The sequence below is a fragment of the Mauremys reevesii genome, linkage group 2 (genome assembly GCF_016161935.1).
Source record: "Mauremys reevesii isolate NIE-2019 linkage group 2, ASM1616193v1, whole genome shotgun sequence".
Taxonomy (NCBI): domain Eukaryota; kingdom Metazoa; phylum Chordata; order Testudines; family Geoemydidae; genus Mauremys; species Mauremys reevesii.
In genome coordinates, this window is record NC_052624.1 from 287,555,560 (window position 1) to 287,577,706 (window position 22,147).

A 22,147-nucleotide genomic window follows, 5' to 3' on the forward strand; every position below is an offset into this window, starting at 1 on the left:
GAGCTTGAGCCCAGTTGAGCCGAACCAGCAGCCAACCTGGCACAGATCTGATATTGACTCGAGTTTTACAGACCCCAAAATAGCGGTGACTGCACCAAGTCCTATTATTGATATAAAAAGGCTCCTTAGTTTTATAGCCTTGGCTGAGCATGGATTGAGGGTGTTTCATGGACGGATGCAGCCAGCCTGTCCCCGTTACACTATGCTGGCAGGAGAACAACAGTCTCAGTGGGGCTAATGGAAATGGCACCAAGTTGCAGCCTCCTTCAGCAGTTGCACTAAAGCGGTAGTAGAAAAGAAAGAAAAAACAACAACAGGCTACATCAAGTCCAGTGGGGGGGAGGGGCAGGATCATAAACAGAAAGGAGATGATTGCAGGGGTCAGGCAGAGGCACTTTTCTTTCATATTTCCTGCCTGCTGCTGAGGTATCACAGTGCAAAGGGCAGGGACTGCAAGAAACGGCCTCATCGTCCTACTCGCTGCCTGAAAGAAAATGACCATCTCACCGAAGGTGAGTCACTGTCTGGGGAGACAAGCTGAGCCTGCAAAGGGGGGCCTTCAGTCACAAATGTATGGCCTTGCCCATAGTGCTGCTAAACAGAATTGCATCCTGCAGTCTTAGCTATTGGCAGGGTGAGTTCAGCTCAGCTATTTGGCACCTCCCCATCTGCCCTATTATGATCCCTGCACTTTGTGGCCTTCCCTTCAGAAACGCAGAAAGCCGACCCCTAGCACTGCCCATGATTGGTTACAAAACACAAGCCTTGTAATACAATTTCACTTTAATGAGACACCAGCTGCTACTCCACTTGCTGCCTGTTGCCCCATACCTACAGGCTGCACTTGACCAGAATGACCCGAATTGGAAGGAGAATTTGGAGCAATTCCTCAGGGGGCTGGTGACGTTTGATGACAACAAATAATTTAAAGTTTCCAAGTCTAGTTGCTTGAAATTCAGTCGGTGAATACTCTGGTCCATCTGTTGCCCTGACTAAGGACAGGTACCTGTAAGAGGAAGGAGATACGCAGTTGAACAGCAGAGTTTATAGACGTGCTGTTACTGGGCTCACGTGGCCACACTGACTTCTGCTTCTAAAAAGCCACAGGTGGTGTTGCATGGACACTGGCTCGAGGAAACACAATTCCCCTGAGCAGGGCCAGCAACCTCAGAATACTCAAACAAAGGCACCAAAGTTGTATCTGTGCAAAGCAAACGTCTCTGCCTTGATGATTGACGCTAACAATGGAAGGAGAGGGCTATGAGATGGTGGCTGAAACCATGAAGAGCTATGAGTTACATAGGGGCGAAGTGTAGAAGGTGCCGTAAAGACATCTGAAAGATCTCAATGGCATGCAAAAGGGGAAGCCCTTAGGGACTACTGAGAGTGGTACTGTATCAGAAAAGGGCAGTGGTGACTCAGTACTTCTGGGGCTCTCACTCCTTTCCCTCACCTTGCTGGGCTTTGGTGAGTCTGTCCTTTTCTCATAGCATCACTCCCAGCACTGTCTCATACCCACTCATGGTTCCTCTGATGCCCGTCAGGCCTTTCTGTGGCCCCCGTCCTGCATAACCTTATTGCCTTTCATGGTTTCAGGTACCATGTCACCCTCCTGCTCCCTGGTCCCAGACTTAGGGCCTGTTCTAACTCAAGTAACACTGAACTGCAAATCTGGGTCTCTCACATCCCAGCTAATCACTTAGCTATTGGTTATAAACACGCTCACCCACTCACTCCCCTCCCCTAGCTGGCTTTTGCGGGAGGACTTAGGCATGCTCTGAGTGGTCTGCCAGCTCAGGGCCCTTCAGCACGATAAGTCAGTGGCTGCAGCGTTTGAGACTGCTGCCAGCTTAGGTGTGACCTCACATGCTGAGCATCTGTGTGATGTCAGGACTTAGGTGTGTTGGGGACTTCACTGGCAGACCCTTTGGTGTCTACAGGGTTATGTGTCAACTGAGCTGTGGTTCTGTGATGACAGTGGTGCCTACATTATGGACTAAAGACACAGCTGCCAAAGTCATTTTATAAATCTAGCCCTTTGGGACTGCACCTCTCGCCAGCACATATAAGAAACAGTTCTAATGTGTTCACAGGGCTTAGCCACTCCTTCTAGCTACAGGGCCCATTCGCTGTCTTCAGCAATGCAGAGAACATGGACATGCTGCAGTCACACCTTTGCCACTGGAACCCCAGCTTTTATCACGGCAGCAGCAACAAACATCATGGCCCCCTGCTCCATCACCCCTCAGTGCACTGAGATTTCTGTGGCCCAGTCACAGAATGCTTTGACTCTATTTGTTCCTGCTCCCTCTCATGGAGGTGTAAACCAACTGGAACAAAACAAAGGTCAAGAGATGCTAGATCTACAAGGCCTCTTGGGACCATTCTCGTAGGGGCCAGTGTTGCTTTGGAAGAAAGAGAAACATTTGTTACCGAGGGAGGTCTCTGCACACCCCGACTTTGCTCCAAAGCTATTCAACATCTCAGGAGCACAAGTGGGTGCAAGCAACAAGCCATGCTCAAGAATGCATGAAACAAACAGAGGAGCGAAAGAGAGCCATGCAAAGGACTCAAGGGTGCAGACCAAGTAACCACCAGGGAAGCAGGTTTTCTCTCTCCTCAACCATCAAGGTTCTCTGGTAACCATCCCCAGTCAGTGGGATAAGGCTTCAAGGAGGGGGCGTACCACATAAAGGTAGATAAAAAGCAGGAATTTTTTTCAAAAATCAATTTTAAAATAAAATAAGATTAATTATTGTAAGTTCTTTTAAAAACTAAACCTCTTCAAATTTAAATTTGAGACTATCTGTGTTAATGCCTGAACTTGTTATACTCATTACATAAATAAAAATAAATATGCTGAAACAACAAACTTTTTCACATATAGCTTCAGGGAAGACGAACTTTCTGCATGTTGCCGGGGTGGAATCAAGAATTTGGGGGGGGGATTTGATACCTGCTTTCAACTACCTGAAAGGGGGTTCCAAAGAGGATGGATCTAGACTGTTCTCAGTGGTAGCAGATGACAGAACAAGGAGTAATGGTCTCAAGTTGCAGAGGGGGAGGTTTAGGTTGGACATTAGGAAAACTATTTCACTAGGAGGGTGGTGAAGCACTGGAATGGGTTCCCCAGGGAGGTGGTGGAATCTCCTTCCTTAGAGGTTTTTAAGGTCAGGCTTGACAAAGCCCTGGCTGGGATGATTTAGTTAGGTTTGGGCCTGCTTTGAGCAGGGGGTTGGACTAGATACCTCCTGAGGTCCCTTCCAACCCTGAGATTCTATGATTCTATGAATCCTGCAGTGTGCACCATTGGACTGGTCTGGCACGCACTCAAACCTCTCTGCCTCTCCGCCCATCCTGGAGAGTTCCAGAGGCATAAAAGACAGCGTAGTCCAAACCAGTAGTTCTCAACCAGGGTCGGCAGCCTCCCGGGGATCTGCGAGTTGGTTTCAGGGGGCCACAGGGCCCCATGGCTCCAGCCTGGACCCTAAGCCCCAGCACCTCTATGGGGCTGAAACCAGGAGCAGAGCCACGGGGAGGCCCGAGCCCCAGTACGCCCCCCCCCCCCCGCCCAGGGCTAAAACCCCTAGCCCCAGTGCCCCTCCATGGGGCTGAAGCCCAGCGCCCTGAGCCACAGTGCTTCCCGCAGGGCTGAAGCTGGGAGTGGTCCCCAGGCACCTAAAGCCTGGAGCCCCAGTGCCCCTGTGGGGCTGAAGTCTCAAGCTCCACCCCGCCCAAAGCCCCAGCGCCCCATGTGGCTAAAGCCCTGAGCCCCCACCCCGCCCCGCCACACACACACAATGCTACAAAGGAAAGAACCTCTGAGCTGAGCCCTGCCCCCGCTCGGAGCCCTCAACTGAAGCCCTGAGCCCCTCCCTGCCTGCCTGGTGGCTGAAGTCCAGAACCCTGCCACAGCTGACGCCCCAAGCCCTGCAGAGCTAAAACCCCAGAGCTCCCCGCAATACATCTGGTGGCTGAAGCCAGAGCCCCAGCGCGCCCCCACACACTGGGCCCTGGAGTTTTTATAGTACGGTGCGTTGTGGGCGGGGGGGAGTGTCTCAGAAAGAGAACGGTGGAGAAGTCTTGGTGCAAACCACTCTTCAGTTCCTTTGAGCCACTGAAGTTGAGTGCGCTCTGAGCACACCCAGTGTTTTCCATGCGTCCCATCTCTGGGAGCAAATGTTGTTAGCGTGAGACTGTCGGGGTTCTATAAGGCGCATGAGAGGAGAGCTTTGGCTGGACCTGGGCAGCAAAAGGGCTGCCCCACTGTCCTACCGATGAGGGCGGCTCCTCAGTCCAGTTGACTAAGGTCCAGTAGCCAACGCATGGGGGGAATTCCGAGTCAAGTGACGCCCTCCAGATTTCTGCTTGGCCTGCCGGGAGTGGGGAGAGGGGCTCTGGCCTCCCGCCAGCTGCACCTGCCCCCAGGCACGCTTGGCCCTCTCCCTGGCAGCCAGGCCTGTTTGGGGAGTGGAGGGGGTGGGACCAGCCATTGTTGTGTGGCCACTGTGGACCGATGCTCTGTGCAGTGAGGCGGCTGCCTGAGAGAGCCCATTTGGGGAGGTGGCGGTGGTGCCGGGCCACTCCCCACCCAGGCTGGTTGCTGGCACTGGGGCGAGCGAGACGGAAGCCATTTCCTCCGGCACATTTCCAGCTCACTCGGTCCCTGTCTCTGGCAGCCAGACCTGGGGGAAGAGGGGCGCCACCACCCCAAATGGGCTCTCTCAGGCAGCCACCGTGCCACACAGAGCAGCAAGCTGGAGCAGTCAACTTCCCACCTGCCAGGGACGGGCTGAACATGCCAGGGGGAGGCGCAGTGGGAGAAAGACAAGACAAAAAAACCCAAAAAACCCAGGTAACTCTGGTGGGGTGGGGAAAGCATGGCAGCCCTGGGCTGGGCACAAGGTGCAGAGTTGCTGGGGATGCAGGTGGGGTGGTCACGTGTCATGCCCTTTAGATTGTGCCCCTGCGCCCCCCATATCGGGAGGCACAAGCCGTCAATGGTTGGCACTGGGCACGCTCAGCATCAACTTAAAGGCTTGTCCCGCAGATACTGGAGGGCCAACTCAGTTCCCACACACTGGGAGAGGCTCTTCAGCCCTAGTTGATTAAATCTGGCCACCTGTAAAGCCAGCATCCACTCACCATCAAGATCCTTGGGTCTGGCTAGGTTGATCTAACACGTGTGGCTGTGTGCCAAGCACAGATGTGGATTCAGAGCCTCAAAGCTCTGACTGACCCATATGTGGGCAGGGCCAGGGCCTCATAGAAGAGCATTTTATTAAACTATTGCTGGGTTCTGCGCTACCAACCTCCAATTTTAATTAACTTCCAGTTCTAAGCCAGGACCATGACCTTTTTTTAGGTCCTGTTCTAGATTAGTGCCACTGTGAAATACACAGCCAGCCAGCGCATCAGTGCTAATGACCCTTTGATGCCAGGGTCTTCCTAAGTTGTCTCAGTGTCTATGATCTCGTACTGGCTTTTGGTAACCCCTGTATGGAAAATCATCTTGGGCCTTCCATCTGTTTTGGTTCCGAGGAGGGCTTGGTAAAGCAGAAGAGAGGATTACTCACCTTGTGCAGTAACTGAGGTTCTTCAAGATGTGTGTCGCAGTGGGTGCTCCCCTTCACTTCAGGTGATGGTGCGTCCCAGCACCGTTGATCAGAGATTTTCAGTAGCAGTGCCTGGTCGGGCCACGCTGACTCGCGGTGCCATTGGAGTTGCTTCAGCCCATGCATGGTCCGACCCTCCCGGTTCCTTCTCTACCGTAGAGTCCTCGTGTCCAACTCCAAAGTAGAGGGGAAGAGCAGGGACACACATGTCAAAGAACCTCAGTTACAGCACAAGGTGAGTAACCCTCTTTTCTTCGAGTGATGGTCCTGTGGGTGCTCCACTTCAGATGACTGAAGAGCAGTCCCTACTATGATGGGGGTGGGGGGCTTTGGAGTTATGTGCAGAGTTGCAGTGGAAAGGACAGTAAGGCCTAATATGGCATCTGCCCTGGAGTCCTGTATAATGGCATAGTGCTTGACAAAAGTATGTTCTGATGCCCATGTGGCGGTTTTGCAAATATCCAGAATGGGTATATTATGCAGGAATGCCACAGATGTTGACATGGCTCGAATAGAGTGGGACCTGACCCCAGCAGGGAGTTCTATGTCATGGGCTTGATAGCATGATTGGATACAGTCCGATATCCACTTGGAAAGTCGTTGCATGGATATCGCATCACCCTTGGAGTGTTCAGTTGTTGAAAAGAACAGTCTTGGTGACTTATTGAGGGGCGGCTCCAGGCCCCAGCACGCCAAGCACATGCTTGGGGTGGCAAGCTGCGGGGGGCGCGCTGCCGGCACCGCGAGGGCGGCAGGCAGGCTGCCTTTGGCGGCTTGCCTGCGGAGGGTCTACTGGTCCTGCGGCTTCAGCAGACCGAAGGCAGCCTGCCTGCCGTGCTTGGGTGGCAAAATGCCTAGAGCCGCCCCTGGATTTATGAAAAGGTTTAGTCCTGTCTAAGTAGACGGCTATGTCCCTCCCAACATCAAGAGCATGTAATGAAGCCTCCTGTGGGGTTTAGGGTAGAATGTAGGGAGATGGCAAAGCTGGTTGGTGTGGAAGGTGGACGTCACTTTCGGAAGGAATTTAGGGTGAGGTCACAGTGTGACTTTATCCTTGAAGAGTCTCATGTAGGGTGGACTGGCCATCAGTGCACTAATCTCGCTCACCCTTCTAGATGATGTGATGGCAACGAGGAATGCTACCTTCATTGACGTGTAGTAAGGAGCAGGTAGCTAAGGGTTTGAAGTGGGGTGTCTCATGAATCCCCTGAGGACTAAGTTCAGATCCCACGTGGGGATGGGAGGGTGCACTTCAGAGTAAAGGCTCTGGAGTCCCGCAAGGAAGTGTTTTGTAGTTGGATGTGTAAACGGTGAGACTCCGTCGATTTTTGTCATGGCAGTGTTAATTGCCGCAAGATGTACTTTTATAAAGCTTAATGATAACTGTCAAATATAAAGGGAAGGGTACCAACCTTTATGTATGCAGTACCATAAATCCCTCCGGGCCTGAGGTACAGACTCACTTACTTGTAAGGGGTTTGTCATAAACATACAGCTAAGGGTAGCATAAATTCCCTCTTTACCCTATAAAGGGTTAATTCCTCTTTTACCTGTAAAGGGTTAAGAAGCTCAGCTAACCTGGGTGGCACCTGACCAAAGGACCAATAAGGGGAGAAGATACTTTCAAATCTGTGGGGGAAGGTGTTTTTTTTTTTTTTTGGTCTGTGTCTCCTGGCGTCAACAAGAAACCAGGGGCAGGGAAATACATCTTCCTAAGCCATATCTGAACTAAGCATCTACTATTGCAGAAATAGTAAGTAACAGGTAATCTAACACATTTCTTTCTTTTGTTCTAGCTTGTGAATTTTCCCTGTGCTAAGTGGGAGGTTTATCCTTGTTTTTGTAACTTTAAAGTTTTGCCTAGAGGGGAAATCCTCTGTGTTTTTGAGTCTTTTGTTATTCTGTAAAGTACTTACCATCCTGATTTTACAAAGGTGATTCTTTTATCTTTTCTTTAATTAAAATTCTTCTTTTAAGAACCTGATTGATTTTTCATTGTTCTTAAGATCCAAGGGTTTGGGTCTGTGTTCACCTGTACAAATTGGTGAGGATGTTATTCTCAAGCCTCCCCAGGAAAGGGGGTATAGGGCTTTGGGGGGCTATTTGGGGAAGGTAGGGCTCCATGTGGCCCTCCCTGAATGTTTGCTTTAAATCACTTGGTGGTGGCAGTGATACTAAGGCACGGAAGGAATTTGTGCCTTGGGGAAGTTTTTAACCTAAGCTGGTAAAAATAAGCTTAGGGGGTCTTTCATGCGAGTTCCCACATCTGTACCCCAGCGTTCAAGGAACCCTGACAGGGTTAATCAGTTCAATTAAACTAGTTGGCACCTGACCAGAAGGATCAATGGGGAAAGATGATACTTTCAACTCTGGGATGGTGGGGAGGGAAGTTCTATTTGTGCTCTCTTTGTTGGTTCCTTATTGGTACAAAGAGAGAGACCAAACAGGTAACCCAGCTTCTAAAAAGATCCTGAACTAATACATCTAACAATTACAAAAATTGTAAGTAATAGCAAGGAAATGTGTTAGATTATCTTTTGTTTTAGCTTGTGAATTTTCCCTATGCTAAGGAGGAGGTTTATTCCTGTTTTTGTAACTTTGAAGTTGAGCCTAGCGGGGACTCCTCTGTGTTTTAAATCTTTTTATTAACCCTGTAAAGTTATCTTCCATCCTGATTTTGCAGGTGTGATGCTTTTATGTTTTTTCTTTATAATAAAGTGTGTGTGTGGGGGGGGGGAGGGATAGCTCAGTGGTTTGAGCATTGGCCCTTTTTTTTTTTTAAATAAAATTCTTCTTGTAAGAACCTGATTGGTTTTCAGTGTCCTAAAAACCAGGGATTTGGTCAGTGCTCACTTTGTTAACCTATTGGTTGGTATAATATTCTCAAGCCCCACCCCTCCCCCAGCAAGGGGGTGAAGGGGCTTGGGGGGATATTGTGGGAGGATGGGGCTCTAAGTGGCCCCTCCCTGAATGTTTATTTAAATCACTTTGTGGTGGCAGCAATACCGTCCAAGGACAAGGAAAAGAATTTGTGCCTTGGGGAAGTTTTTAACCTAAGCTGGTAAAAATAAGCTTAGGAGGTCTTTCATGTGGGTCCCCACATTTGTACCCCAGAGTTCAGAGTGGGGAGGGAACCCCAACATGGTGGCAGCACGGTAGGATCATTTTGAACCAGAAGCACAGACCTCAGGATATTAAAAGGACATTTTTTTTTCTTTTGGGCTTGAAAACCAGGGAGGTTTTTTTTTTTTTAAACAGACACTTTTTTTTAAAGCTGAGAGCAGCTGGAGGTTTTTTTCTCTGCCTGAGGGCAGAGTAGTTAAGTTCCTGCAAGGGAATTCACAAGCTGTTTTTTTTGTTTGTTTGTTTGTTTTCATTCTAGCTCTCAGGTTAGGCTAGGCTAAGCAGAGGCAGGCTGGGATGACAGAAAGTGAGGTCCAAAAGAAACTAGAATTAGTCAGATTGGAAGTTGATGGAAGACAGAACATGAAAGACAAATGGCCTTAAAGCGCTTGGAGTTGGAGAGGAGTTGGAGAGGAAGGAGGCAAACCACTTGGAGACAGAGGCAGCCAGGGAGGAGGCTGCCCATAAAAGAGCCCTGGAGCTAAAAGAGAAATACCGGCCCAGATTTTGGCCCAGAAGCATGAACTGGCTGTTATGGAGTTGAAAAGACAGAACCCTTCAGCAGCTGGCTCCACTTTCCCAAAAATCCACAAATGGGAGCAACTATGTCCATAGTATGATGAATCCAGTGATATTGCTGAATATTTCATCACTGTTGAGAGACTGTGCACCCTCCATGCAATTTCTGAAGATCACAAGATGACAACATTGGTAGCAAAATTGACTGGAAGAGCTCTGGACATATTTAACAAGATGCCTATTGAGGATGCTTCTAACTATGGTAAATTTAAGGATTTGATTTTGAAACAATTTCAAATTACTCTTTAAACTTACAGAGTAAAATTTAGAGCCCTTAAGAGAGGGGCTGCACTAAGTAATGTGGCTTATGGAAACCAGATGAAGGCTCTGTTAGATTAAATGGGTCAAAGAAAAGGGTGTAACTAGCTTTGAAGGAATGTGTGATTTGGTTGTACAGGAGCAGTTCCTGACTATGACCAATGACAGAACAAGGAGTAATGGTCTCAAGTTGCAGAGGGGGAGGTTTAGGTTGGACATTAGGAAAAACTTTTTCACTAGTAGGGTGGTGAAGAACTGGAATGGGTTACCTAGGGAGGTAGTGGAATCTCCTTCCTTAGAGGTTTTTAAGGTCAGGCTTGACAAAGCCCTGGCTGGGATGATTTAGTTGGGGTTGGTCCTGCTTTGATCAGGGGGTTGGACTAGATGACCTCCTGAGGTCCCTTCCAACCCTGAGATTCTATGATTCTATGATATAAAACAGGATTTATGGGATAAGAAAATTGACTCAGCAGAAAGTCTTGCTTCTTATGCTGATCAATACAAGCAGTCCCAGATCATCAGAGAGGCGGGTCAAATCGGAACAAAGCGGGTGGAGGTAGCAGAGAGAAACAACCCTAGTCGCAGTTTGCGTAGCTAGCAGAAGAGACACCACAAGACCACACCATACCACTGGGGGCAGCCCAAGGCCCCACCTGCACCCCAAGGAAAACTCCAGACACCTTATTGTCCCACCACACCATTCTCCAGCAACCCACCTCTCCCCACTGTCCAGTCAGCAGGCCAATGTTTTAAATGTAACGAGCTGGGGCATGTAAAGGCCAACTGACCCAAGAACCCCAACAGATTACAGTGCATTGCACTGGGGTCACACTAAAGGTCCTTGGGCCCAGATGACTCCCAGATACCCTCAGAGTGAAGGGAAACTGTGAGTGTGGTCGGGAAGAAGGTTATAGCATGGAGGGACACTGGAGCACAGGTGTCAGCTATCCACCAATCCTTAGTGGACCCCAAATTCATAAACCCAGAGGCCCAAGTGATGAGTCAACCCTTCAAGTCAAATTCTTTTGACTTGCCTACAGCCAAGTTGCCTGTCCAGTACAACATATGCGACAGCAGTAGTGGATCCAGTCGCAGAGACCCAGCTAGAATCAGTCCTGGAATCAGAACTGGCGGAGCAACCAACACCAAAACCATTACCAGCACTTGCAACCCCATAGAATATCAGGGTTGGAAGGGACCTCAGGAGGTATCTAGTCCAACCCTCTGCTCAAAGCAGGACCAATCCCCAGACAGTTTTTACCCCACTTCCCTAAATGGCCCCCTCAAGGATTGAACTCACAACCTTGGGTTTAGCAGGCTAATGCTCAAACCACTGAGCTATCCCTCCCCCCATCTACAACTCCAATGCCAGAGGGCACCACCGAGCCTGCCTTGGCAGCAGCAGATAAACCTACGCAAGAGCCTGAGCCTGAAATACAACATAGTGCACCAGCAGAGAGCGGTTCACAGTCAACAGAAACAGCCCCATCACCTACATCACTTCCAGAGGGACCAAGCACAAGTCTACAATCCAGTGAGGAACTGATGTCTCCAGCATCAAGGGAACAGTTCCAGGCCAAGCAGAAAGCAGATGAAAGCCTCCAGGGAGCTTGGACGGCAGCACGGAGCAACCCACCGCCTCTCAGCTCTTCTAATCGATCTTGGTTTGTTGTAGAAAGAGGACTTTTATACAAGGAAACTCTTTCTGGTGGGCACCAGGAAGACTGGCATCCTTAAAGACAGTTAGTAGTTCCAACTAAGTACCAGATAAAGCTGTTGAGCTTAGCCCACGATCATCCTAGTGGCCATGCTGGGGTGAACAGGACCAAAGACGATTTGAGGAAGTCCTTCCACTGGGAGGGAATGGGCAAGGATGTTTCTACTTATGTCCCGTCTTGTAAGGTGTGCCAAAGAGTGGGAAAACCCCAAGACCAGGTCAAAGCCCGTCTCCAGCCACTCCCCATAATTGAGGTTCCATTTCAGCGAGTAGCTGTGGATATTCTGGGTCCATGTGGCCCCTCCCTGAATATCTGTTTAAATCACTTTGTGGTGGCAGCAATACTGTCCAAGGACAAGGAAAGGAATTTTGCCTTGGGGAAGTTTTTAACCTAAGCTGATGGAATATAAGCTTAGGGGGTCTTTCATGTGGGTCCCCACAACTGTACCCCAGAGTTCAGAGTGGGGAAGGAACCCTGCCAATAACTCTCAGTTCTTTAGCTTTACAAGGGAGTCTAGCACCATTGGAAGGGGTATAGTCAGGGACTAAGTTGTTTATGTAGGCACCTTGTGGAAAAATGTTTCCACTTCTGTAGGTAAGTATTGCACGTGGAATCACGTCTGCTGTTCAATAACATGTGTTTGACCTGCTCCCAAGAGCAGATTTACCATGAAACAAATTGTGCAGTGGCACGGGGCCCCCAACAGGGGGCCCCCCAAAAATGGAGGACAAATATCTGACAACCTGCCCCTGAGTCCCAGCTGGTGGCACAGCAGGGCTTGCTGGGGCTGGTGGCCCCACACTGCTCCCAGAAGCGTCCGGCTGTTGGCATGTCTCTGTGTGTCCCTGGCGGGAGGGGAAGGTTGCTCCATGCACTGCCCCCACCCCAGGCAGCACATAGAGACCCGCTGCCCCCCCTCCCTGTAAAGGGTGCGCAGAGACAAGCCAGCAGCAGGCCTAAGGCAGCTCCCTGCCCGCTCTGCCTCCCTCCCTCCATGCTGCTTTGCTCCCGGAAGCGGCCGGCATGTCCCTGTGGCACCCGGGTAGTATGTGTCTCCGTGCACTGCCCCCCCCACCCCCGAGTGCTGACTCCGCAGCTCCCATTGGATGCGATCTGCAGCCAATGGGAGCTGTGGGGGCAGTGCCTGCAGGCGGCAGTGCCCGGAGACCCCCTGCCCTCCCCGCCTAGGAGCCACTGCCGGACGGGGGGGTGTGCTGGTTGCTTTGGGAGCTGCACTGCTCAAGGTAAGTGCCACCCCCCCATCCCCCTCCAACACCCAAGCCTCCTGCCCCAGCCCAGAGCCTGCACCCCACACCCAAACTCCCTCCCAGAGCCCTCACCCCCTCCTCCCACACCCCAACCCCCAGCCAGAGTGTGCACCCAGCACCCAAACTTCCTTCCAGAGCCCGCCGCCCGCACTTCCTCCTGCAACCCAACCGCCTGCCCCAATCAAGGTACCTCACTTCATTGTCATTTACTTCCCCTTACTTATAATATAGGGGGAGGATGAAGGAAAAAAATAATGAAAAACAGGGGGGTGATAAGAGAGAATGCTTTTCTTCTTGGCTGGGTCCCAGGGTGTGTGTGTGAAAATGAAGCTGCGCACAGGGCCCCACTAACTCTAAATCCGCCACTGCCTGCTCCGAACAGGTTAACTCGTGTAGTTGGAACCATGGAGGAGCCATGCTTTCAGATGGAGCTTCACCAGTTATGGATGGAGGATCTGACTGTCAGCCTGTGAGAGGAGGTCTGTCCTCATTGGAAGAGTTCATGGAGGATGACTTGACATATGCAGCAGCTAAGGGTCCCAGGTCTGTCTGGGCCATGCTGGGGTAATCAAGATGTTCTTGGCTTTGTCATCCCTGGTCTTGCATAGCGGGCATTTGTGGTTCTGTGCTGTGGCAAATAAGTTGATAGATGGGAACCCCCATTGCTAGAATATCTGTTGTAAGACCATAGGGTTCAGTTCCTATTTGTGCGCCTGTGAAAACCATTTGCTTAGTGTGTTGGCAATGGTGTTTAGCCTCATGGCTTCAATGCCTAGGTAGTGGGATCAGCCACTCCCACCTTCCCCCCTGCATCTTGTCCATTGATGTAGAACATGCATGCAACAGTGTCTGTCATTGCTCATATTGATTGGTTTCTTATGAGTGGTAAGAAGTGAAGACAGGTGTAACTTACTGCTCTGAGTTCTAGCAAATTTATGTGGAATCATTAAAAAGGGGATAGAGAATAAGACTGAGAATATATTATTGCCCTTATATAAATCCATGGTACGCCCACATCTCGAATACTGTGTACCGATGTGGTCTCCTCACCTCAAAAAAGATATTCTAGCACTAGAAAAGGTTCAGAAAAGGGCAACTAAAATGATTAGGGGTTTGGAGAGGGTCCCATATGAGGAAAGATTAAAGAGTCTAGGACTCTTCAGCTTGGAAAAGAGGAGACTAAGGGGGGATATGATAGAGGTATATAAAATGTAATGTAATAATTGGAGATATACCAATCTCCTAGAACTGGAAGGGACCTTGAAAGGTCATCAAGTCCAGCCCCCTGCCTTCACTAGCAGGAGCAAGTACTGATTTTTGCCCCAGATCTCTAAGGGCTAGTCTACACTTACCAGCTGGGTCGACACGGTGAGTTCGACTTCTCGGAGTTTGAACTATCGCGTCTAATCTGGATGCGATAGTTCGAACTCCGGAAGCGCCGGGGTCGACTCCGGTACTCCACCACTGCAAAAGGCGGTGGCAGAGTCGACCTTGGAGCTGCGGACTTCGATTCCGCGGCGTCTGGGCGGGTGAGTAGTTTGAACTAGGCTACTTTGAATTCAGCTACACTGTTCATGTAGCTGAACTTGCGTACCCTAGTTCGACCCCCGCTCTTAGTGTAGACCTGCCCTAAGTGGCTCCCTCAAGGATTGAACTCTCAACCCTGGGTTTAACAGGCCAATGCTCAAACCACTGAGTTATCATTCCCTCCCCTCTCATGAGTGATGTGGAGAAAGTGGATAAGGAAAAGTTATTTACTTATTCCCATAATACAAGAACTACAGGTCACCAAATGAAATTAATAGGTAGCAGGTTTAAAACAAATAAAAGGAAGTTCTTCTTCACGCAGCACACAGTCAACTTGTGGAACTCCTTACCTGAGGAGGTTGTGAAGGCTAGGACTATAACAATGTTTAAAAGGGGATTGGATAAATTCATGGTGGCTAAGTCCATAAATGGCTATTAGCTAGGATGGGTAAGAATGGTGTCCCTAGCCTCTGTTCATCAGAGGATGGAGATGGATGGCAGGAGAGAGATCACTTGATCATTGCCTGTTAGGTTCACTCCCTCTGGGGCACTTGGCATTGGCCACTGTCAGTAGACAGATCCTGGGCTAGATGGACCTTTGGTCTGACCTGGTACGGCCGTTCTTATGTTCTAAGGTGTGCTTCCAATGTAGTCCACCTGCCTTGTGTCATGTGGTAGTCAAGGTGTGCCCCTCAGCCCAGTAGGGAGGCGTCTGTTGTGATTATGACTGAAGGAGGTCTGTGGTGAAAGGGAATACCTACACAGATGTTCTCCGGTCTTTTCCACCATTGTAGGGAGGCTAAAACTTTGGTCACTGGTGTTACCATAATGTTGAGGCTGTGTTTGGTGGGTTTGTATATTGAACGCTGCCAGCCCTGAAGACACTGCATGTGTAATCTGGTGAGCCTTGATTCATGGACAGATGGAGATGGTGTCTATGAGATGTTTGATGGCTAGGAATCTGGCATGAGGTAGGGAGGCTCTGTCTTGAATTGAGTCCAGGTGTGCCCCAATTAATTCCAGTTGTTGTGTGGGTGTCAATGTGGATTTCTGAAAGTTTATTTGCAACTCCAGTCTTTGGAAGAGGTTGATGGTCAATCATGTGATTGTTTATGTTTCTGTGTACGAGTGTCCTTTGATAAGGCAATCATCTAGGTATGGAAAAAATATGATTCCTTGTTCGTGCAGGTGGGCTGAGACTACTGCAAGGATTTTGGAGAACACCCTCAGTGCAGTGGACAGTCCGAATAGGAGGACTCTGTATTGGAAGTGGTTGTGTTCCACTGTGAATCGGAGGAATTGGCTGTGAGTTGGATGTATTGAGATGTGGAAATATGTATCTTGTAGGCTGAGGGCTCAAAACTGGTCCCTCTGTTCCAGCGCTGGGATTATTGTGCCTAAGGTGACCATCTTGAATTTTTGGGAGCATACAGATTTGTTGAGTTTTCGTAGGTCTAGTATTAGTCACCATCCACCACTTTTCTTCTGGGTCAGGAAATAGTGGGAATAAAAATCTTTTCCTCTGTATTGTGTTGGTACTGGTTCCACGGCACCTAGCTGTAGTAGATAATCTACTTCCTGTCTGAGAAGGTGCTCGTGTGAAGGGTCCCTGCAGAGATAGGGGGTAGGGGGCCAAGAAGTAAAAGGGATGAAATAGCCCAACTGAACTATTTCTAAGACCCAATGGTCTTGTGTAATATGCTCCCAAGCTTGGTAAAAATGCTGTAGAGAGCGACCAAATAGGCAGGTAGGTGCTGGTGTTAAGGGAAGGTCGTTCAGACCCTCGACCAAGCCTTCAAAACTGTGGTTTGTTTCCTGATGGCTGGAACGCTGCTTGTTGTAGTTGTGTCTGGCATTGTCAAGATGGTCTGTTTCTGAGTCTGGCCACCTTGTAAGGTCTGAATTGAGGATCCCTGTTTCTTCCAATTACTGTCCAAAGAAGTAACTTTTCTTCCTTCTTCAAATGCTTGTCCCTATGTGTATTCCACTTCAGGTGATGCCCCAGCAGTGATCTAACTATGGTGGTGGTTTCTTGGGGTTCTAAGAACAGATTGAAGAACTGCCCTACCAAAAGAAGTATTTGACCTAGATGCCTCCACCAATGCATACCATCTTCTTAAAGTCTATATAGAGTCCCACATAATGGCCTTACAGAGTTCAACTATGAGAACATTCTTCCGAGAGGCTATTGAGGATGCTTGGGCCCTTGTCAAATGAGCTCTAACACTGGTTGGTGGATCAAGTTTGGCTAACTCATAATGAAAGATAGATAATACGATTCAAAATAAATTTTGACAGTCTTTGGATAGAATCAGAGAACCTTTCATTCTCTCAGCGAATGAAACTTAAGTCTCAGGGAGGATCTAAATGGTTTTGTTCTCTGGCAGTAAAGGACTAAAGCTCTTCAAACATCTAAGGTTTATAACCTGGCCTCATCCCTATTAGTCTGAGGATTCAGACAATCTGGGTAAAAGGATAATCTGATTTAGATGGAATTCAGATACAATCTTGGATATGAGTTTAGGGTGTGGCCTGAGGGAGATGTCGTCTTGGAGAAAAACTATACAAGGATGGTCAATCGTAAGAGCTCTTAACCCTCCCACTTTTATTGCTGATATTGTTGCTACAAGAAAGAGAATATTAATTGATAGGAGAAGGAAAGGACATGAAGCCAGTGGTTTGAAGGCTGATGCTGTAAGATCTGTTAATAGTATAGGAAGGTCCAATGCTGGTGTATGTTCTACAACAAGTGGAAATACCCTTAGAAATATAGATGTGGTAGGGTGGGAAAATACTGAAGAATGACTATATATGGGTGGAAGGCACTAATGACCACCAAGAGTACCCTGAGAAAACAGAGTGAGCGACCAGAGTTCTTCAGTGAAAGTATATAGCCCGAAATGTCACTGTAATGGTAGAAGTTCATGATGGTCACACCAAGAAACAAATATTTTCCACTTTAAACTGTACATTTTCCTTATGGATCCTTTCTACTGATTATCAGGATAAAATGCTCTTTGCAGATACAAACTAAGATAAGTTAGGTGTATTCAGGTTGGCATGGCCTGATGAAATTCACCCTAGAGTACTTAAGGAACTAGCTGAAGCAATCTCTGAATCATTAGCAATTATCTTTGATAACTCATACAGGATGGGCGAGGTCCCAGAGGACTGAAGAAGGCAAACATAGTACCTATCTTTAAAAAGAGAAACAAAGAGGACTGAAGGAATTATAAATCAGTCAGCCTAACTTCAAGGCAATAGATGATAAGTAATAGCCATCAAGGATTCATCAACAAGAAAGCATAGAATCATAGATTTGTAGGATTGAAAGGGACCTCGAGAGGTCGTCTAGTCCAGTCCCCTACACTCATGGCAGGACTAAGTATTATCTAGACCATCCCTGACAGGTGTTTGTCTAACCTGCTCTTAACAATCTCCAAAGATGGAGATTCCGTAACCTCCCTAGGGAATTTATTTCCGTGCTTAACCACCCTGACAGTTAGGAAGTTTTTCCTAACGTCCAACCTAAACTGTCCTAGCTGCGATTTAAGCCCATTGCTTCTTGTCCTATCCTCAGAGGTTGAGGAGAACAATTTTTCTCCCTCCTTGTAACAACCTTTTATGTACTTGAAAACTGTTATGTCCCCTCTGAGTCTTCTCTTCTCCAGACTTAACAAACCCAGTTTTTTTCAATCTTTCCTCATAGGTCATGTTTTCTAGACCTTTAATCATTTTTGTTGCTCTTCTCTGGCCTTTCTCAAATTTGTTCACATCTTTCCTAAAATGTAGTGCCCAGAACTGGACACAATACTCCAATTGAGGCCTAATCAGCACAGAGCAGAAGAATTACTTCTCGTGTCTTGCTTACAACACTCCTGCTAAAATATGCCAAGCCAACCTAATTTTCTTCTTTGATAGGTTTTCTGGCCTAGTGGATAGGGCAGGAAGCAGTAGATCTGATATGTCTTAATTTTAATGAGGCTTTTGACACAGTCTCACATGACTAGATGACCCCTTGAGATTCCTTCAAGCCCCACATTCCTCTGACTCTATGATTCTACATTCTTTCTAGTTCTGACATCCTTCAATCAAAGGTGGAGGGAGGACAGATTGGGATGATGAGTCCCTCCCTCATTCTGAGACAGAACGTCTGGCATCAGAGGTCAAGTGAACAAATGAAGATGTTCTGGGAACCAATACTGTCTCAGTCACATAAGGGCCACTAGGCTAACTAGTGCTTTGTCCTGTTTGATTTTTTGTAATACTCTGGGAAGTAATGGGATCAGTGCATAGGAATACATCATTTTGTGACAAAGGGATCAGGAGTGCATCTGCCAGAGAACCTGGACTCTGACCCTCTCTGGAACAAAATATCCAACACTTATGGAAGACAAAGTGACCCACTGACTTCTGAATCTCCCACTCATGTTCTGGTGAGAAGGGTCTGCTAAAATTGTCTGCTAATACACTGTGAATACCTGACAGGTATATCTGCTGACAGGTTGATGCAGTGCTGTATGCACCTATTCCATAATCATAATGCTTCTGAACACAAGAGACAACCTAATTCCCCCTTGTTTATGAAAAATACTGTAGTCATATTCTCTGTCATTACCCAAATGAAGTTATTTTGAATCATCAGTAAGAAGTGCATTCTGCTCTGAGCTCCAGAAAATTGATGTATAAGAGTGCCTCCTTTGGAATCCACACTTGCCCTTAACTAAATGATGGTCTAGATGGGCTCCTTAACCCACAAGAGATGCATCTGTCACTGTAGTTCTTTTCAGAAGTGGGGGGGGGAATAAAAGGAACTTGTATACAAAGTGCATCTGGGTCTTTCCACCAGTTGAGAGAGGAAAGAACCTTTTGTGGAAGTGTTAAAGTTATATATAGACTGTGTTTGCTAGAGGTGTATGCTGTCCTGAACTAAGCTAGTATGCAACATCACAAAAGTGCATGAAGCCATGTGGCTCAGCAGACTGTGAGAGAACCTTAATGTTGTTCATGAAATCATTTGAAGTTGAGTGATAAAGATGGACATAGTTTGAAAACTGCCATCAGCTAAGCACACTCTGGCTGTCCAGGAATCCAGTCTCACAGCAATAAACTCTATATATTGTGTTGGGAGATAACACAGGTTTTTCTTTTCTTACCTTTAAACCAAGAGACACGAAAAGTTGGAGAAATGTTTGAAACAAGCTTTTAACTTTCTGATCAAACTTTTCCTTTATGAGCTGATTGTCTAGCTAAGTAAAGACTGCTATCCCTCATTGACACAGGAACATCACCACCACCACTTTAATAAAAACCCTCAGTGCGGTCGACAGTCAAAAGGTAACACTCAGTATTGGTAGTGGTTTAGACTGACAACTACTCTCAGAAATCTCTTGTGTGCAGGATTAATTTCAATGTGAAAATATGCATCACAGCGGTTGACAGCTACAGTCAGTCTCCTGGATCTATCGACAGCATTATGGATGCTCAGGTGACTATCCTGAATCTCAGATGATGAAATTGTTTGAGATCTAAGAAAACCCTCCAACTTCCTTTCTTCTTGGGTCTGAGGAATATTTGAAGTAAAAGCATTTCTCTCTCTGTTATATCAGAACAATTGTTATCATTCTTAGTTGAAGGAGAGGATCCCTCTCCTGGGTGAGAAGGCTCTCATGAGGGGTCTGTCAAAGGGGACAGCAAGAGTGGCAGAAGGTAGCAGTTATGTGGAATTGGATTGCATAACCATACGATGATTTCCAACACACACTTGCCTGTTGTTATTGCAGCCCATGTTCTGCGTTAGGGAAAAAGGTTATTCCCAAAAGGAATCTGGGAGGAAGAGATAGCTATATCCAGGTGAATGGCTGGTTTTCATCTCCCAGCAATCCCATCAAAAGAGATGCTTGCTGCTGGACACCACTTGCAAAGAGAAGTTGGTAGCAGCAGACAGTATTCTCTTCAGTCTCTGATACTTCCTTAGAGGTGTTGGTGGTCTCGGGGGGTAAAAAAGGGGCTTGTTCTCTGCTCTGGTTAAAACTGAGATTTACTGTATTTTCTCTTTGTTGCAGCAGTGTAAATGCTTAAAGACCGGAAAGTGGGGTGGGATTCTGATAATGTGAAGAAACTCATTCCATCTTTTCACCCAAAAGATATGGTCTGTGAAATGGAAGGTTCTCCACTGTGGCTTGAACTTTCCCTGGAATATCCAAAGATTGAAGCCACCATGACCGATGCATCACTACAGAAGTCACTGTAAAGCACAAAGTGATATCTGCTGCATCTAAGGCAGCCTGCAATGAAGATCTTGATCTCAAGTGACACTGTTTTTAAAGACTGAAATTGCTTCATGTTCCCGCAGCAATTTGTCAATAAATTCAGTGATGTTGTTATAGTTAAGAAAATCATAGACTAGCTTTTTTTCATCAGAGAGGTCAAGATGCTTTGAGTCTTTTTCAAATGGGGTAATTTTGGGAGAGGTGCTGCTTGGTTCTCTCATTAGCGATAAAAACGACTAGTGAGACTGGCTCTGGATGGGCATACAGATATTCAGCTCCCTTAGTGAGAATATAGTACATCTCAGTCTTTGTTGCTGTGGGAGGAGGAGTAGCAGGAGTTTGCCATACAGTTTTTTAAAGGCTCCAAAAAGGCATCATTAATCAGGAGAGTGATTGGGTCTGGAGGTGTGTAGTATGTCTAGCAACTTATGAAGGCTTGTTACCCTGTCAAAGAAGGCTATCAGGTTGGTTTGACATGATTTGTTCTTGACAAATCCATGCTGACTGTTACTTATCACCTTATTATCTTCTAGATGTTTGCAAATTGATTACTTAATTATTTGCTTCATTATATTTCTGGGTACAGAAGTTAAGCTGACTGGTCTGTAATTCCCTGGGTTGTCCCTATTTCCCTTTTTATAGATTGGCACTATATCTGGAATCTCTCCCGTCTTCCATGACTTTTAAAAAATAATTGCTAATGGCTCAGATATCTCCTCAGTCAGCTCCTTGAGTATTCTAGGATGGTAATAAATCTCAGCAGGAATCCTGAGGCTCTGCTTCTGAGTCTCTCTCTCTCTCTCTGACAGGGCATCTGAGAAGGATGTTCCCTCTCTGGTCCCCAAGGAGCCCAATATGGACACTGTAGGGCATTGTATGGATAAGGAGAAGGGCCCCAGGAGGAAGAGTAGCAGGATATAAAATTATAAAATCATAGAACCATAAGGTTAAAAGGGACTGCAAGGGTCATCTAGTCCAGTGGTTCTCAACCGTACTCAGCGGTCTTCCGCGGGTACATCAGCTCACCTAGATATCTGCCTAGTTTTACAACAGGCTACATAAAAAGCAGCAGCAAAGTCATTACAAACTAAAATTTCATACAATTACTTGTTTATTTTGCTCTATATCAGGGGTCGGCAACCTTTCAGAAATGGTGTGCCGAGTCTTCATTTATTCACTCTAATTTAAGGTTTCGTGTGCCAGTAATACATTTTAATGTTTTTAGAAGGTCTCTTTCTATAAGTCTGTAATATATAACTAAACTATTGTTGTATGTAAAGTAAATAAGATTATTAAAATGTTTAAGAAGCTTCATTTAAAATTAAATTAAAATGCAGAGCTCCTCGGACCAGTGGCCAGGACCCGGGCAGTGTGAGTGCCACTGAAAATCAGCTCGCTTGCCGCCTTCGGCACCCGTGCCATAGGTTGCCTACCCCTGCTCTATATACTATAAACTGAAATGTAAGTACAATATTTATATTCCAATTGATTTATTTTATAATTATATGGTAAAAATGAGAAAGTAAGCAATTTTTAGTAATAGTGTGCTGTCACACTTTTGTATGTTTATGTTTGATTTTGTAAGCAAGTAGTTTTTAAGAGAGGTGAAACTTGGGGTACGTAAGGCATATCAGACTCATGAAAGGGGTACAGTTGCCTGGAAAGGTTGAGAATCTCTGATCTAGTTTAAATTGTCCTTCCCCTCCCCCCCCCGCCCCGCCACGCCACGATGCAGGATTTGCTGTGTCTGAGACAGATGACTATCCAGCCTCTTTTTGAAAATCTCC

The 22,147-nt window shown here is 47.2% G+C and overlaps 1 protein-coding gene across 3 annotated transcripts in view; it reads right to left on the reverse strand.

The window, feature by feature from the left end:
• Positions 1–775: 775 nt before the first annotated feature.
• The window catches only part of IQANK1 (IQ motif and ankyrin repeat containing 1), a 153,292-nt gene continuing 131,920 nt past the window's right edge, over positions 776–22,147 (reverse strand). Inside the window, exon 15 of one of the 3 annotated variants that reach the window (XM_039527860.1) lies at positions 776–1,006. In XM_039527860.1, coding sequence (XP_039383794.1) covers positions 832–1,006 — 175 coding nt within the window. In that variant the 3' untranslated portion in view covers positions 776–831. The remainder of the gene's footprint in view (positions 1,007–22,147) is intronic. The other 2 variants (XM_039527859.1, XM_039527858.1) reach the window with 2 other exon arrangements.